Below are 19,422 nucleotides of genomic sequence, written 5' to 3' on the forward strand. Positions count from 1 at the left end.
ATTGGCCTCCCAAAGACCACCAACACCACTGAAGGAGAACTTGGAGATGTTCATGTTAAATAGGGATCAATGAAAACAATAAAGCAATATTACAATTTCGAGGGACGTGGGATGGGGGTATAGTTTAGACATGAATCTTTCAGGGTTAATGGGACTGTGCACCAGTGAGTATTTTTAAATATGTCTTACAGATCTGACCTGTTGGTGAATAGATCATATGGATTCTAGCAGATTAGAGTTGAAGGGCTTACACAGTAGTTCGTACTCTCTTTGTTTCCTTTCAGTCATATATGTGAATAGTATCGCAAAAACTTTCCATCATTTCCCCTGAGCAACAGCTGCTGTCAGAAGAGACATGGTTAGCGCTAGCATCAGGGACCCTCCAAAACTACTCCAGCAAGCATCACCCTCACTGCTCCACTGGGTCCTGGATCAGAGACCATTGCTATCCCTTGTTTGTTAAGGCTGCTTAGAAACTGAGGAGTTGATGGGGTATTAGGTGAACGTTATATCTAGGAACCTATAATCACTCTGCCTATTTCACAATTGGATTAATGAAGAAATAGAAAAGAAATATATTCATTAGCTGAACCTCTCATTAACTACACTTCTCTATTACAGGATAGAATAGTTCTACAACACTAAAAAGAAAAACAATATTGTCAGAATATGTGGGTTATCTGGACCAAATGATTTTTAGACCTATGAGGACATCATTGAGATCTATGAGGACATCATTTAGAACTATGAAGACATCATAGAACAGAACATTGAGGACATCAATTTCTTAACATAAGATAGAAGTAGTAAAAATTATCGTAAGTTCTGCATAGGTTGGTGTGAAAATAACATGATCGATTTTGAATGAAAGTGCACTGCAAACTCTAAACAAGTGGTTCTCAACTTTCTGGCCCTTTAAATACAGTTCCTCATGTTGTGGCCCAACCATAAAGTTATTTTCGTTGCTACTTCATAACTGTAATGTTGCTACTGTTATGAATCATAATGTAAATATCTGATATGCAGGATGGTCTTAGGCGACCCCTGTGAAAGGGTCGTTCGACCACCAAAGGGGTCGCGACCCGCAGGTTGAGATCCACTGCTGTAGACAGTGCTATATAAATGTAGGCAGTATTATTGGCATAATCACTTTATCAATTTATACTTACTTGGATATATACCAAGAGAGTCATTTTACCCAAAGCATACTTAGCAAAATGCTTATCTCTTTTTCTAATTACAGAAAAATAGTAATATGATATGAACCCCACTTCCATTTCCTTCTTTAATATCAGGGGTTTCCAGACCTGAGTGATGGCTGCTGAGAACTGCACTGTGTTTACTGACTTCATACTCCTAGGACTTTCTGGCAGACAGGATGTGCAGCGGGGGCTCTTTGTGCTCTTCCTGCTGGTTTATGGCATCACCGTGATCGCCAATCTAGGGATGATCCTGCTGATCAACATGGACCCCAGACTCCACACACCCATGTATTATTTCCTGAGCAACCTGTCTTTCTGTGATGTCTGCTACTCCTCCACTATCTCTCCCAAGATGTTAGTTGATTTTTTATCTGAGCAAAAAAATATTCCATATAATTTATGTGCCATTCAGATGTACTTTTTTGGTGCTTTTGCAGATGTGGAATGTCTCATGTTGGCTGTCATGGCATATGACCGTTATGTGGCCATCTGTAATCCACTTCTTTATACAACTGCCATGTCCAGAAGCATCTGCACCCAGCTTGTGACTATTGCCTACATCACGGGCTTGGTGGATTCGGCCATCCACACCTGTTTCACATTCCGATTATCATTCTGCAATTCCAACATCATCAATCACTTTTTCTGTGATATCCCACCCTTACTAGCTCTGTCCTCCTCAGATACAACCATCAATGAGATAGTGATGTTCACTTTCATTGGCTGTGTTGTGGGGTCCAGCATCATCACTGTCCTCCTCTCCTACAGCTACATCATAACCACCGTCCTTAGAATGAACTCAGCAGAGGGCAGACACAAAGCCTTCTCTACCTGTGCCTCCCACCTAACCTCTGTGGCGATATTTTTTGGTACGCTCTTGTTCATGTATTTCCGACCCAGCACGAGTTACTCCATGGACACAGACAAAATGGCTTCTGTTTTCTACACAGTTGTTATCCCCATGTTAAACCCACTGATCTACAGTTTAAGGAATAAGGATGTGAAAGGTGCCTTGAAAAAAGCAGTTGGCACTAAGTTATGTTCTGGGTGAAAGTATGTTTACTCAAAAGGATTTATTGAAAGAATCTGAGTACTAAGCTTTAAGTACTGTGGCATAGGTTCCTGTAGTCTCCAATACAAACTTCTGGGTTTTTCCCATTTCTTACCTTTGTGCCTGAAATGCAAGTAAGGTGCATTAATTATTGGTTTTAGCTTTTTCTCCCAACTCAGGGCAAGTAATAGTAGGTTCACTTCATTCTTTTGCAAAGAGAGTCTTTTCATACTTACATTCTCTGTTCATGAGTATGTCCAAGAGAGACATCATGCAAATAGCAACTACTTCTCTTGTCAATTCAACATATCCTCCTTAAGATTATTTATATATATGGGGTTAATAAACTTGCTCAGTCAAAAGGGAGGTTAAATGGGTTAAATTAGGTTTAGTACATAGGAAGGTTTGTCTCCTCCCCATGTACTAGGTACATCACCCTATAAATATTCTATCTTAACACTTAAAGGGATAAAAATAGTAAGTAAATAAATAAAAATAAATCAGAAATCTCCTATATTCAAAGTTCCATAAAGGCACAACCCTTGCCTACTTTGTCCACCATCATTTCTCCTTTGCAATTAGTAATGCCCAGTTCCAGGACAGCTTTCAAAATGCTTGGTTAATATTATTGTGTAGGCTGAAATATGATGCAAAAAAGAATTCTCTTGTTCAATGTTATTCTATGATCTTCATCTTAGATGAAATCTATCTGAACTTCTTGTCTTTTGGTGTTGGCTGTGATAAGAATCAAGGGAAAATTATTTGATGTGAAAATATTATTGGACCTTCTATTTCTCATCATTCTGGCCCGGTTATATCAATAGACAAACCCCATATCAGCAGCTCTAGATTTTTATTACACCTCACAGTCTTCACGTCAGCCTGTGGATTTCCCTTCTTGCCTCACTCTAGAGAACAGACATGATGCTATTGACAACTGGACAGAAACTGCATAAATGGAAGTTGGAGGATAAAGGACTGAGCCTTTCCAAAGGCCAATGGAAAAGAGGACTTCATTCCCCTTGTGTTCATAGCATTACACGGGTTAAAATAAATATAGAAAGCTAAAATGCCCAACTGATAGAGTTTAAATTAAAAGATAGATTTATTAACTTAATAATGATTCAGTGAAATAAAAACAAATAACAAGATAGTATTTGGATTGATATTCCATTTGTACCTATTTATATTTACTCTCTGTGTATCTGTGAAATAAACTGTAACTATATTTTAAACAAAGTATTGATGAGTAGATGAATATTAGGTAATCCTACAATCTATCCTAAAAACTAAGTTCATTGCATATATTGTTTGCAGTGTGATCAATTAAGAATGTATCCAGTTATGAAAAACAACACAATTTCAGATTCTCAAGAGTATTCATTTTAATTTAGGTGGTGTCAAAAAATAAACATGAAATAATGGGTTACACATGTGTTTTATTTAAATCCTCTCCCATAATTTTATATATTCCTGTATTGTGTAACATGAGCTATTATGTACTTCAAACATCGTGAGAATAGAACAACACATTAAAAATATGCAGTTTTCAGCAAGTTACTAGTCTTGCATTACTGTTTGAACAGAAATTTAAGATAAAAATATTTCAAATATGTCTTTTAAATATTTTCTGAAGATTCTAATAGCCTTTACAGATTGTTAAGATACCAGGTTTTTTGGGGTTTGTTTTTTAAATTATATTAACTAGAGGCTCTGTGCACAAAATTTGTGTGGTGGGGAGGGGTGTCCCTCAGCCCAGCTTTCACCCTCTCCAATCTGAGACCCCTTGGGGGATGTCCGACTGCCAGACAGGGATCGGGCCTAATCTGGCAGTCGGACATTCTTCTCACAACCTGGGACTGCTGGCTCCCACCCACTTGCCTGCCTGCCTGCCTGATTGCCCCTAACCACTTCTGCCTGCCAGTGTGATTGCCCCTAACCACTCCCTGGCCAGCCTAACTGCTCCCCTGCCAGCCCAATCACCCCCAACTGCCCTCGCCTGCTGGCCCAATCACCCCCAACTGCCCTCGCCTGCTGGCCCAGTCACCCTTAACTGCCCTCCCCTGCCGGCCCAGTCACCCCTAACTGCCCACCCCTGCCAACCTGGTCCCCCTTAACTGCCCTCTCCTACTGGCCTGGTCCCCCCTAACTGCCCTCCCCTGCAGGCCTTATTGCCCCTAACTGCCCTCCCCTGCAGGCCTGGTTGCCCCTAACTGCCCTCACCTGCTGGCCTGGTTGCCCCTAATTGCCCTCACCTGCTGGCCTGATTGCCCCTAAATGCCCTCCCCTGCTGGCCTGATCACCCACAACTTCCCGCCCCTGACAGTCATCTTGTGCCCACATGGGGGTGGCCATCTTGTGCCCACATGGGGCAGCCATCTTATGTGAGAGTGTGATGGTCAATTGGCATATTATCTCTTTATTATATAGAATTGTAAGAAAATGATAATGATGGGAGAAGGTATAAGATAACAACTAGACTTTGAAGTAAAACTGACATGAGTTCATATCTGAGTTCAAGTATTATATCATTTACTTGTCAGCTCTATGACCTTAGCCAATTAACTTCCTATCTGTCACTCAACTCCTGGCACTGAAAGAAAGAATGCTATTGTCCATGGCATCATGCTCTGTTCTGTGGTTGAGGCTTCGTTACCCACAGATTTGGGGAACATCCGTATTAAACTAACTTCTAATAGTTCAGAACCAAATGTAAAATATAGACATTGTTGAAAACTCGTCAGGCCCTTTTTCATCCTTTCTTAAAGAGAAAGAAATTTTGAGCTAATCACCTTCCTACAGGCATTTTTTACATCTTTGTTCCTTAAACTATAGATTAAGGGGTTCAACATGGGTATAATCAATGTATAGAACACAGAGGTCACTTTGTCAATATCCAGTGAATGATCAGTGCTGGGACGCAAATAAATGAAAATGAGGGTCCCATGGTAAATAGTGACCACAGTCAGGTGGGAAGCACAAGTGGAGAACCCTTTTCTTCTTCCCTCGGCAGAACCTGTTTTAAGAATAGCTGCTATGATGCAGACATAAGAGAGAAGAACCGTGAGAAGACAGATAGCTTCCACCAAACTAGCAAAGACCACCAGGACAATGTCATGCTTGTAAGTGTCAGCGCAGGATAAAGAAAAGAGTGGGGAGATATCACAAAAAAAGTGGTTAATTTCTTTGGAGCAGAAAGACAGATGGAAAGTATTAGTGGTGTGAATAACTGAGCTCATGGTGCCCCCCAAAAATGCTCCAATAGCAAGCTGACAGCAAATCCTCTTAGACATAATAACAGTATACAGCAGTGGGTTGCAGATTGCTATATACCGGTCATAAGCCATGGCAGCCAAGAGGAAAGATTCTGTGTCAACCAAAGAGCAGAAAAAATATAACTGTGCAACACAGCCATGGTAAGAAATGGTCTTCTTGTTGGAAACCAAGTCCACAAGTAATTTGGGGGCAATGACAGAAGAGTAGCATGCATCTATGAAGGACAGCATGCAGAGGAAAAAGTACATAGGGGTGTGCAAGTGGGAACTGGTTGTGATTAACAAAACCATCCCAAGGTTCCCGATCAGGGTAACAGAGTAGATGGAAAAAAACACAGCGAAAAGAACATTCTGAAGTTCCGGATGGTCACTAAATCCCAAGAGAAAGAACTCAGACATCACAGTGCCATTCTCCAACTCCATTCTCTGCAGTGCTCCTGAACTCCTGAACTTGAGGCAGAGTAACGATGGCAATAGTAATAATAAGTTCAACACTGATGAAAAATAGAAAAGAAAATGATCAAAATAAATAGAAGAGTAATTTTAAATCTACTTGAGCATCCTGATATCTCCTAGGCATTTCTACAGTTAATGTAGTATAATGCATAGATTTTCTTTTTTATTAAATTGATACATTTCACTTCTCTTTTTGCCATTAAGTTTATTGGTGTGACATCGGTTAATAAAATTAAAGCTATTTTCCACATTAAATGGCACCACCATCAAACCAGTTATTGAACTCTAAATCTGGGCTTCCCTCTTTTATTTTCTTCAACTCCCTCATCTTCCACCAATGTCAAGTAATAGAAGTTAACCACTTTATTACATAGCAAACTCTGACTAAATAGCCTCTGTTTTTATTTGTGTTGTTTTTATTTCCACAACAGATAAAGCATTATTGTTTGAGGTGAAGCCTTTTATAGGTAAAGATATTTCTCACCTTGAGACCTGCATTCGCTTCTAAAGAACAAAGGAACTCCTTAGAGTTGTTTGAAATCCACTGTTAACAGAAAGAAGTTCTGAATTAGTTATAAAAGTGGCTGATTCCTAGCTCTGTCACCTAATGTTGTGAAACCTTAGACAGGCCAATTAATCACTGAGTTTCAGTTTCATGATCTATAATAGGAGAACAACAGTCCCTTTCTTATCAATTATGTGTTAAATTCTCTTCTCCAGCCTCCATATCCTCAGCATCTTGTGATTTCTCTGTTCTAAGTTGGCAACCTAGCAATTCTGTCAATTCAGACATTTTATTTTATCTGGAATCTGAGCTATGGAATATAGCTAGAGAAACCCCCATGCTTACAAATCCATTAAATTCAATCCAGGCAATATGATAATGATATCCAGGAATGTTTCTATGTTGTCTATAGTGAAAAATGGTGAAAGATGTTGAAAAGTCTTTTCTATCTACCTCTCTGAATTATATCTGCCTTTCTTTGTCTTTGCTCTAGTTTACAAATCTGTAAGTTGTAGATAATTGATAGCAACTCAAGTGATAGTTGACTATAGACATGCACAGTTTGTCCAATGTAGACAATTGATTTCCCTCCCCCACTGTGCAAAAAGCCAATCTTGTATTTATTTGTAGAATGCCTGATCTATAATTCTTTGAGTTATCTTTTAAACCAATGAATTAAGTAAAATCTTTGACACATGTTCATTTTATAATTATATAAAATTCACCACTTTAAGTCACATGTATGTGTGTGTGTATATATATGATTTATATTATGTATATTTATATATAATTGTTCTTTAACATTTCATATTATACACATTTGTTTCCCTCATTTAATAACTATTGCAAACCTTCATATTTTTTTTAAGTCTCATTCTATGACCTTTTTCTCACTACCAGAAAATAATTTCTATTTTGTGGAGAAAATATAGAATACCAAATAAGTTTATCCTCAACTTTCTCATATTATCATTGTATAGCACTTGAATTCATCAGTAATTTGCTCTCTCCCTCCTTTCCTTTTCTGGGAAAATTGTGTCCCTCCTCTCTGAGTTAATATCTTCAACTTTGCACCACTGAATTCTGACTACTTATGTCAATTAAGATATTAATTATTGCTATTAATTTTTACTATTATTAATAATATTTCTCTCATAAACTGTCAGCACATAGCAACACTGAAGTCAATTTCATCCTCAAAAATGTTGCCCTGTATCTACTTTTACTTCTTTTCCTTCATTCATTTCAATGTTTCCTTCCAGGCATCTGCACTGGTTTCCACTTTCTCACTTCAGCTTACTAAGTGAGGTAGGATTTTGGTCTGAACAATAGCAAATTCTTTTTGGTCCACATCCCAAACTACATCCTACATGTTAAATCTAATATTTTAAAATGTATAATAAAGTTTATTTCTCTACTCCCTGTGATAGCTTTGATGTCTCCTTTCTTCTTTAAATCCCCTCCAATAATCCTGAGCATTGTTTTAGGAATATCACATATTAAACATGCTTTTTCTTTTTAGTTGTTACTCTATTGTTTTTGTTGAAAATACCTTCATGATTTGAAAGCTGTGTTATCCCAGGATTTTTTTCTCAAAACCTCAGTTTCCTATGTGTAAAGTAAGTGACTATAAGAAGATTAGCACCTAAAACCTCATTAAGCTCTTATATCCTAGGGTTAAGGTAAGAACACTTACCAGGTCATTATCTTTTTCACTCACCTTCTTACTACACTGTTGTCAGTATCAGTTCAATTTTTACTGGAAAAATTAATTGTGTGACTTAAAGATTAAAAATTGACCATTGCCAAATTTGTTATAATCCATTTGGGTAGGCCTGTGCTGGTAGAAGAAGAAAGTTGTGCCTCCTTTAGGAAGGCTATGGTTCCCTTAGATAATGCAAGACCTTTTATATTTTGCTTTGAGGCTTTGAAATTAACTTTCTGAGCTCACATCAAATCCCAGGAACACACACTCTGATATCCAAATCCCAGTGGAAAAATTTATGTGAGCAATTAGACAGTTCTACTGAGGAGCTGATTAAACAAACATGAAATGATGCAATGTGTTTTTCTACACCTTGAGAGTGTCTCCAAAAATATTGGCTCTCAAAATAGTAAATTGTTATACATAAAATTGGATTATGATATTTGCATCTAATTTGATTTAACCAGCTCAAAGCAATTTATGAAACAACAGAATATGCTATATGATAAGATGATGCAAAAATTCAATAGCTAGCCATGAACACTTGACCAAATCCCATTTTGCTGGGAAAGAAGCAAAAATGTATCTGTCAGGTTGTTGAGAATTAGAGATCTTGAAAGTCAACATGTAGATGAAAACCCAATTACAAACAAAGTCAATAACTCTGGTATGTGTTATATGTGTATCATGTTGAAACAGAATTCTGCCTACCCAAGGCCAGAATAGACCCCAGAGTCTGCATTCAATAAATACATTTACTGTGTGAATATGTTATGTCAGGCAGTGTTCTACAGAGAAAAGGATAATTTCAATGGAACATTAAAGATTTTGACAAGTACCCAATGAGGAGAAAAATTTAAGCTTCTATCTTTCCAGAGGATTAATCTCAGAAGAAAGAAACTCTTCTTTCCCAAAAACTCCAGGAAAATCCCACACTTAAATCACTAGTACCCTAGTGTCCACTCAGAAAGCAATCACTGGGTCTTCAATGGCTAGCCATGAACATTTCACCAAATCCCACTGGTGCAAAAACAAAGATTCACCAAGAACAGGAGAGGCTGGGTGCCCACCAGGAAATTGAACTGCAATTAGTAAGGGGATGATAAATACTATATCAATTCCTATAGTTTGCAAGTAAGGGAGTAGCCAGATTATATATGTAAAGTAAAATCACTAAAAGAAATGGGAAACTTTTATGTTCTTGCTATTCAAACATGTCTGAGGAGCACTCAGAGTTCCTTGGCTATTCCCAGACAACTGGGAGTGTTACCTATAAAGAAACTTTGGGAAGAAAATAGAAATCTGACATTCCAAGGTTTTGTGACGCTGAATATAATGTGACTTCTTTTTTGCTAATAAAACAAAACAGCCAGCTTTTAGATACCAAAAGTATGCCTACATCTTCATAAGATATGGAGACCAATAATTATCCATGCTAAAGTAAGAGTAACTCTGTGCCCCTAAAGCCCTAAAATCAAAGATCTCTGAAAAGGACATAATAGGTTCTGGAGAGCAACTGGCTAAAATTTGAGGGCCTGGTTAGCTATAAAGAGTTCTTAAATACAGAGAAGTTCAACACTGAAGGTTCCTCTGAGAGACTAGAACTCAAGCATATTTACACATTCTAGGTTAGTGACGCCAGATCAGGATTTGCTCTCTAGGGGAGATTTGACGATGTCTAGAGACATTTTTGCTTGATAAGAATAAATGAGACGAAGGGTGGGTCTAGCATCTAATGGGTAGGGGCCAAGGATGCTGTTAGTACCCCTGAATGCACAGGAAAAAATCCTATAGACCAGAATTGTCTGGTCCTGAATGTCACAAGTAATAAGGTTGAAAACACTGTTCTAATTAGAAGACCAAAGGTAAACTATTTTCTCCTCTCATCTTAAAATGCAAATTCTCATAGGTGATGTGGGAAATCTCACTCCATTGAAAGTATTTGAGTGCTGGCTGGTGTTTCTCAGTGGTTAGAGTGTTGGCCTGCCAACCGAAGGGTCATGGGTTTGATTCCAGTCAAGGTCATTATCTGGTTGCAGGTTCCCTGCCCTACTTGGGGCATGTGTGAGAGACAGCCAATTGATGTGGCTCTCTCACATTGATGTTTCTCTCTCTCCTCTCTCTCCCTCCCCTCCTCGCTTTCACTCTCTCTCTAAAAAAAGGAAAAAAAATCAATGGAAAACATCCTTTAGTGAGGATTAACAAAAACACTTTGAGGCTGGCAGGTTATCCCCAGTTTATATTTGAGAGACCCAAGATTAAGTAAATTTGAGCATCTTCCTCAAAATAACTCATCAAGATCTGAATTGGCCCCCAGGTGTTTAATCTCAGGTCAAGTGCTCTTCTTTATTATATTGCATTGAATAAGGGACCTTAATAAATATATGGACAATAACAAATACCAAAGGATATGTTAAAAAGTAATGAAACAAATGAAGCATTAACATTGCAGAAACATAGGAAAGGTACATTATGATTTAGCCTTAAACAGATGGGTGCGTTAAGCTTTAAAATGTACCCTCATATATTTCAGGTTCTAATCCCTAGAACCTGAAAGTGTCACCTCATTTGAAAAAAAAAGGTTGTTTAGAGATGTGATTAGGTTAATGGCACTGAGATGAGGAGGTTATTCTTCATTATCCGGGTGCTCTCTAGATGCCATCACAGATGTCCTTAGAATAGAGAGGCAAAATGTTGTTTCATACACACACACACACACACACAAACACAAAAACACAAACAAAAAGATCTACTAAAACTGGAACATAGAATGGTTTGAAGATGCTAGCCTTAAAGATTAAAATGATATGGTCACGGGGGACTCTTTCCCCCCTTCCCACGTGGAGTCTGTGTTGTGAGAATCTTTCCCTTTCCCCACGTGGGAGTCTGTACTTGTTCTTCATTAAATTTCCACCTTTGCTATGCCCCCCCCCCCTGTTAGGTCGGAGAGAGGCCAGGATCGGATACATGCAGACATGACAAGATAATGGACTTCCCCTGGAATTTCTCACAGATCAAGGTGCCAGACACAGATGCCGGCTTCTTCTCCCTGAATTCACATACCCCCACACAGATAAGAACTTCGTCCTGAATATTCCGCCCATTCCCTGCAGCAGAGAATTCCTCAGCTCATGTCCCCGCCCCTCACCCAACCGCAGTATAAAAAAAGCGCCCCCCTCCCTGTTGGCGTGAATCCACGTGCCCTGTCCTTGGGGTACGTGGGTCTCCCGGGGACGCAGAATAAACCTTTTCCTTTCCTTTCTTTTCTGACTCACTGGACTCTATTTCTTGCGCCGCCTCTTGAGCCACCTAACCTAACACCCCCCACAAAAAAAGAAAAGATCTGGCCACAAGTCAAGGCTGTCTGCAGCCACCAGAAGCTGAAATAGATAAAGGATTGTCCCCTAGCCCCAGAGAGAGTGGTATAGTCTTCCTGACACCTTGATTTTGGCCCAATGCTATTGATTTCAAATTTATGAACTCAAGAACTATAAGAGAACTCAGATCTATTATTTAATCCACCAAATTTGCAGTAATTTTATTCATAAGCCATAGGAAATTAATAAATAGGTTTAGAATATAATAGATTTAGAAAATATAGTGAATGCTTAAAATAATTTCAGCCAGAGTAAATTTTAAAAATTAACAAAGACATAAAATCTTTAAAAATGTGTGGAATCAAATGCATGATCTACTTGCTTAATCCAGTATTAAAGTAAAAGAGAGAACAAAAGGTAAGAGTCAAAACTAGCAATAACAGCAGATAATGTATTAAACAGTTATACCATCTATTATGCTAAGAACTAAGATACAGCATTTAATTTTTATGAAAATGTTATTATATTAGAGCGTTATTATCTCTATTTTGCAAAAAAAGTTTTTAAAAGTCCTAAAATTATAATCTTGCAATAGAAAGGGTACTAAAAAAGAAAATAATTATAAATGACTGAAAAGTAATATCCCAAATACCCATAAACATATAGGAAATTCACTTCAAATTTTCCTGAGAAAACACATTATATGAGACAAATGTATACTCATGCCATGTTAAAGAGTGAATTCAGTTTAATAAAAATAGTTGTATTCATCAAGGATGATAAAGACATGTGTCTATGTGCACTTTACTAGAAATATACTGATATTATCTCAAAACAAAAAATTCATGCTAACAATACCACACTCAAAACTCATTCAAAGCAATTAGATATTGGAGAACAGCAGCAAAGCTGAGCAGATACAGCTGAACTAGCCAATAAAAATAATAAGATATAGCTTTAAACTGAAAGCAACAAATGAACAAACAAGAAAAACTAACAAAAACTTGTAGACATCCAGACGGCATGGTAGTTACCAAAGGGAGAGGTGTGGGGTGTATGAAAGGGTAAAGGGGGTCAAATATATGGTGATGGAACAAGATTTGACTTTGAGTGGTGGGCAAAAGGATAATGTGTCAGAACTGTACACTTGAAACCTATATGATTTTTTAAAAATATTTTTTATTTCAAAGAGGAGGGGAGAGGGAAGGAGAGATGGAGAGAGATAGAAACAATGTTGAGAGAGAATCATTGATTGGCTGCCTCCTGCATGCCCCCTATTGGAGATCTATCCAGCAACCCAGGCATGTGCCCTTGACTGGAATCAAACCCTGGACTCTTCAGTCCACAGGCCAATGCTCTACCCACTGAGCCAAACCAACTAGGGTGAAACCTATATAATTTTATTAACCAACTAGAGACCCAATGCATAAAATTCGTGCAAGGGGCTCAGCCCTCGCAGCCCCAGCTGCCTTGGCGGCCCTCGCAGCCCCTCGCAGCCCCTCACAGCCCCTCACAGCCCCAGCTTTGTCCCAAAGGTCATCCAGACGATTGTTCTGCCGTTTGGTCTAAATAGCATATTAGCTCCTTATTATATAGGATGTCACACCAACAAATTTCAATAAATTTATTGATCAAAAAATAATTACAGGCAAAAATATATTATTAAAATATGGTTTTAATAAGACAGAAGCATGGAAAACAAGAAAGCATGCATAGATCTCTAGCATGTAAAATCCCTCCTTTTGCTTTTCTGTAATATTCATCCCACTAATCTCTCTTTAAAGATCTCTGATGAAACCCTGAATTAGCTAAGAAAAGAGCTCCTCAAAACTTTCTTGAGAGCTTCTTTCACATCCTTGTTCCTCAAGCTGTAGATCAGGGGGTTCAGCATGGGAATCACTACAGTGTAAAACACTGAAGCCACTTTGTCAGTATCCACACTGCTGCCAGAACTGGGCCGGCAATAAGAGAAAAGGATTGCTCCTTGTAAGACAACGATGGCTGTGAGGTGGGAGGCACAGGTGGAAAAGGCTTTGCGTCTTCCCTGTGCAGAGTGCATCCTCAGGATGGTGATGAGAATAAACAAGTAGGAGGTGAGGATGATCACAATGGTGATGATCTCATTGAAAGTGGCTACAATGTAAAGCAGCAGTTCATTCAAAGAGACATCAGAGCAAGCAAGAGATAAGAGAGGGGGCAGATCACAAAAGAAATGGTTAATCACATTTGATCTATAGGATGGGATCTCAAGAGCTAAACACAAGTGAATCAGAGCACACACAGTCCCACCGAGGTAGCAGCAAGACACCAGCCCCACACAGAGAGTCCGGGACATGGTGACCATGTACAGCAGTGGGTTACAGATGGCCACAAAGCGGTCATAGGCCATCATGGCCAGCAGGAAGACCTCAGTGATTCCATAAACACAAAATAAAAAAAACTGTACTATGCATCCCAGGAAGGAGATGGTTTTATCCTTGGTTAGCATGTTGAACAGCATTTTTGGCACGATGATCGTGGAGTAGCAAAAGTCCACAAAGGACAGGTGGCTCAGGAAAAAGTACATGGGAGTGTGAAGGTGAGAGCTGACCTGAATCAGTGCAATCATGCCCAGGTTGCCCAGAACCGTGACTCCATAGATCAGAAGGAACAGCAGGGAGAGAAAGACTCTCAGCTCAGGGACATCAGATAATCCAAGAAGAATGAACTCTGTCACAGTGGTGCAGTTCTCCTCCCCCATTTCCACATCTGTCAGGTTTAGAAAACCAAATGATACGTTTTGTGTGTCTTCTGAAATGGAAAGAATAAAGCAAACACAGATTTATATTTAATTAAGAAAAATGTCACATTGATGTCAAACAGTGAAGAAAAATATCACATTGATGCCAAACAGTATATTTGAAATGCAATTGTCAAATAATTATAATCGTTCAGTGTGTCAGATCTCACTGACCAAATTTAAAGTATTAGCAGAAACCTTTATGAGTCCCAACTGTTATCTACCATAAGAAATTGAGTTAATGAATTAACTTAGGTGTTTGATAGTCTATATACAGATCCAGGGATATACTTTGAAGCCACATGAAATCAACTCCCATTCCCTGAAAATAAAAAATGTTGTAAATTCTGTTCAAGTTAGATAACAGCTATTGTGATTTTATATAATATACACTAATATTTTTAGGTCAATTTATCAGTAGCATAAGGTTTCAGCTGGTGAAGTTCTCTACCATTTTCTTGTTGGGAAATGTGACAAATCTCTTTGAGATTAGTGGCTCATGAGTACTCTTGAAATTGGAAATTATGCAGAATGAAAAAAAGGCATTTAAAATATATACTGAAAGCCATCATCATTTTTACTTGTCAATTTAACAAAGTGGCTTAATTACATATAATGGTAGTGGTCAATATCAATAATGACTCAGAAAAATATAACTATCGTAGAAATTTTTCTGGAAATAATTAGGCAACATATCCTTAACCCTGACAATAATAAAAGCTATGTGATATATTTATGAGAGATTTTATGTTTAGTATGGGATTATAAGAAATATTTAATTACATTTACAATTATTAAAAACTATATCCATAGCTACATTGCAGCATTGTTTATTATATTCACTATGGTAAAAATTATTGTCAAAATAGAGCAATTGTTAATCTACAGTATATTGTATCTCAGGCAAATAGTTATCAAGTTATTTGAAATGACCTTGTGAAGATGGTTATTTAAAAATAGCCTAATTCATGTAGTGTATATATATATAGATTTAAATAAAATATATATGTTGAAGTATGAATACCTATGGTAGAATTATCATGTTATCACTTTTATTTGGCTACAACCTTAAAAGATAAATATTTTACCCACATACAGACAGAGGTAAGTGAAAACTTTCCTAAGTTCTCTCTAATTTTGGGGAAAATCATTACATTGTATATTCTATAAGTTCAATTTACCAGTCAGACTTGTCCTTAAAGAAAAATCATATGGAAGGTGAGAAATTTTATTCTCTGCCCTCCTTCCTAGAGGAGTATACACTTGATGTCATGCACATATATGTAAAAAAACTCAAGTAAAGAGATTCTGGATTGAAAACATAACCTGTTTCGTACTTTCTCCATATCTTGAACTAATTTTAAAGAAGTGAAAGCAAATCACCTTGCTGAAGTCAGGGTTTTCTCATTACGTGACACACACACCCTAAAAAAACAAACAAACAAACAAAAAAAACACCCTAAAAAAAACCCAACATGAATTATTAGCCCACTTCAGAGTTAAAATAGGAAAATCAACTTGTAAACACTTCTTCCTAATGTTCTAGGCTGATAAGAAACTAGTTTATGCTAAACACAAAACAAATATAAAAGAATTCACCTCATTTACTGAGCAGAGATAGTCTACACGTTCTGATTCACTATGACCAACACAGGAACACATAAATTCAACTCTTATATTTAGGGTGACAATTAGGGATCTCCTTTATAAAATCTTGATTCCATGAGAGAAATTGGTATGGAGAAGGGTAGAAAGAGATTGAGAGAGGGAGATGGAAAGGAAGAGAGAGAGAGAGAGAGAGAGAGAGAGAGAGAGAGACTACTATTTGTTTCCTCTGTATTCTTTCATACTCATCAATGTTTGGTGTTCCAGAGGAAACTGTTCTAATTTCACCATCAACTGTATTTCAGTACTAAAAGACAAAAGCATTTGAATAGTAAGTGCACAGGAATATAGTCTGTGAAATCATTCTCTAAGTAGAAGCCAGATGAGTTAAATATATTCTTAAATAATTGTTTGCTGGGGAAATATATCAATTTCTATTTTCAATTAACCAGAGCCTAAGTCTAGCTGACAAACCTGAGTGACAGACAGTTCATCTCCTCCTGGAGATGTTAGGAAAAGTATAGTACATACACAGTTAGAGACTTATATGCAATTTTAACACAGTTACAGATTTCTATTGTAATTTTAATCCCTCAGGAATGGATCCCTCTAGTTCCAAATCTATCATTAATTTTTCATGGTATAAAAATAAATTAAAATTCAATTAATGCTTCATGTAATATAAAACACATAATTAATCTCTAAGGAATATCATCAGGAACTTTTGTAAATGTCCTAATTTGTGAAACAATTGTTAGAAAGCAAACAAGTCTCCTTCCAGATTTCATGGTGCTGTATGATATTCCATCCTAGTGTCATATGTGTGGGTCACAGATCACATGCCATCATGAAATCGCAGGAATGTTTCTCATTAATTTTAATCCCTCTTTCTTATAATATTACAAACTCCCCTAAATTCCAGCAAGGTACAATGACTAAAGCCACACAGATTCCCTTCAAATGCTAGGAAGGAGATAACCTACTGGTCAGAAAACTATTAATAGTTCATACTTCTTAGGCTCTTGTTCTATGTTAGAACCTATTCTAAGTATTATACAAGATTGACTCATTTTATGATCGTGATAACCAATCAAGAGAACAAGCCTGTTTCTAGGTCTCTCTTACAAAGGAGATGATGGGGGCACAAGCACTGAGTAGTAACTTGTAAAACTCTAAATACATCGCAGGAAAAGGCCCCATGCAACTCTGGTTTTTCACCCCTGTGACTGCAAGGAGCAAAGAACAGACTCAGAGGCAGTGCTGAGGCTGCATTTCCTTAATGCATGTCCAACGCAGGAGCCATGAACTGGGACCCCTTCAGTGATCTGTTCTGGGTGTGCACTTCTCTCACTGTCTGCTGTCAACGTAGGCCACAGTGACCTGTTGGTCTATGTGAATCACTGAGTGTCACTGAGTGTACACATAAACCTTACAAGGAGTGTGTGGTAAAAAAATAATTTTAAGTAAATCAATATTTATATTTTAAAATATCATATAGTATCTTCCTAAACTTGACATGTCTGTGACAACATCCTAGGCTGAGGAAACATTCTTGTTCTCCATTCCCACATCATCTTCCTCAATTAAAAAGAAGCCTCTCACCAGCCCATTTCGTGGATTACCCAGTGAGCTTAAAAGAATAATTGGAATGTTATTGTTTTCAAAGATGTCTTTAAAGTTTCTAGGTTTTTGTTTTGGGGGGGCGGGGGCAAAGGGGATTGCAATTGAAGTACCTTAAACTCATTCTTCTTTGATGAAATGTCTATGCAAATATTTTTCCTGTTTGACTTCTATGCTCTAGTTGTAAGTGTTCTTTATATATTATGGATATAAACCTCCCATCAGATATATAACTTGTGCCTTTGGCTCTTAAATTTATGCCTATGGTCCATTTTGAATTAATGTTTGTATATGGTGTGAAGTATAGATTTCAGGTTTTTTTGCATATGAATAGTCAATTATTCCTCACCATTTATTGAAATAAATAGCATTAGTAGCTTTGTCAAAATCAACAAATCATTAATCTGTTTATTTTTTAATTATCAATGGCATTACAGTAATACATCATCTACCTTACACCAAGGAAAACACAATGTTTTGTAATTTTGGTATTAAGTACTGTTCTTTTGTTAAACAGCCTGCACTGCACAAGATAGTACATCACAACAGAGATTATCCAGTACAAAATGCCAATGGTGCTGAGGTTGAACAGACCTGTAGACCTGCTCATTATACAATTGTGTAGAACAAAGAGTTGCAAGTGGCCACAAAGCAGGCATAGGCCATCACAGCAAATAGAATTAATTCAGTCACTACAAAGGTGCAAAAGAAAAAGAATTGCACCATACATCCTGAAAATTAAATGGTTCTGTCTTTTGCAAGTAGGTTCACCAGGGTCTTGGGAGCAATGACAGAAGAATAGCAGAAATTCAAAAACGAGAGGTGGCTGGAATAAAGTATATAGGAGTATGTAGTTTGGGGTTAATTTTGATTATCATAATCATTCCAACATTTCCTACTACACTGAAGCTGTAGATAGCCAGAAATACCAGGAACAGGGGAACTTCATTTCTGGGTAATCTGAGAAGCCAAATAGGGTGAACATGGCCCCAGGAGCTATGTTGCTCCCTACCAGAAACATGTTTCTTAATGGTAGGATCTGAAAATTCATCTTGGAAATAATATATTATGGTGAATGACTGACACATGAAACATGCTTCATTCTCTCCTGTGTAGAGTATAAGATGAAACAAAATACTCTGTGTTAAATCCTGATCAGTGTTAAGTATCCAAGACAGGAACATCTAAACTTCCATACAATGATTACTAGTTAATATTACCTTTTCAAAAATTATAAAATGTAATTATGTTCTTATTCTGAAATGTAATTTTAAAGACTTACACATGTAATAGTTATAAATTTGAGTGGTTTAGGTGGTACATATAATCAAATCCTTATGTAAGACATTCTAATCTCACTGAATTTATGAATTCTGCAAGGAAAAGTCTAGGAAAATAAAATAATGTTTTATTGGTTCTATAATTACTAATGAAATAACTTCTATAATTAGAGCTAATTTCTGTATAAAAATATGTGCATATGTTGTGACACAAAGAAAGAATAGTCTGTATACTTACTTATATCATATTTTAAATACCAGGTCATCATTCCTCTTTTTGACTAAATAGAGCCAATATAAAAGTAAATAATAATTTATCTTTGGTACAAAGTATCTACTGAACTGCATTTCTCTACAGGTGAGCACACAGAAACCTGAAGAAGTCATGACTTGTCTAATGACATATAAATATTAGATAATCAACTTACAACAATAACACAGAATTCTGAATTCCTAGCATGTACCCATCTCTCTAAGCTAGACCCTGACCCACACTGAATTGTCACATCAGCATTTTTATTTTGAAATGATTATCTCACACTTCCTTATTTATTGTTTTGACCATTTTAAAGACAAACTTCATGCAATGAAACTACAGAAATTGATCCAGTTAATGCATTGAAGATG

The 19,422-nt window shown here is 37.2% G+C and overlaps 3 protein-coding genes across 3 annotated transcripts; 1 reads left to right on the forward strand and 2 right to left on the reverse strand.

Annotated features, from left to right (window-relative positions):
* The first annotated feature begins 1,314 nt into the window (after positions 1–1,314).
* Positions 1,315–2,253, forward strand: LOC118665481 (olfactory receptor 5W2-like). The gene has a single exon (XM_036326928.1). The coding sequence runs from the start codon at positions 1,315–1,317 to the stop codon at positions 2,251–2,253; it is 939 nt and encodes a 312-aa protein (XP_036182821.1).
* Positions 2,254–5,015: 2,762 nt separating this feature from the next.
* On the reverse strand, positions 5,016–5,954 carry LOC118663991 (olfactory receptor 5I1-like). Its single transcript, XM_036323898.1, has one exon. It carries the CDS (start codon positions 5,949–5,951, stop codon positions 5,016–5,018), a length of 936 nt encoding a protein of 311 aa, XP_036179791.1. The 5' UTR covers positions 5,952–5,954.
* Positions 5,955–13,315: 7,361 nt separating this feature from the next.
* On the reverse strand, positions 13,316–14,251 carry LOC118665482 (olfactory receptor 5L2-like). The gene has a single exon (XM_036326929.1). It carries the CDS (start codon positions 14,249–14,251, stop codon positions 13,316–13,318), a length of 936 nt encoding a protein of 311 aa, XP_036182822.1.
* Between the last annotated feature and the right edge of the window lie 5,171 nt (positions 14,252–19,422).

This window comes from Myotis myotis, unplaced genomic scaffold (genome assembly GCF_014108235.1).
Source record: "Myotis myotis isolate mMyoMyo1 unplaced genomic scaffold, mMyoMyo1.p scaffold_m19_p_10, whole genome shotgun sequence".
Taxonomy (NCBI): Eukaryota; Metazoa; Chordata; class Mammalia; order Chiroptera; family Vespertilionidae; genus Myotis; species Myotis myotis.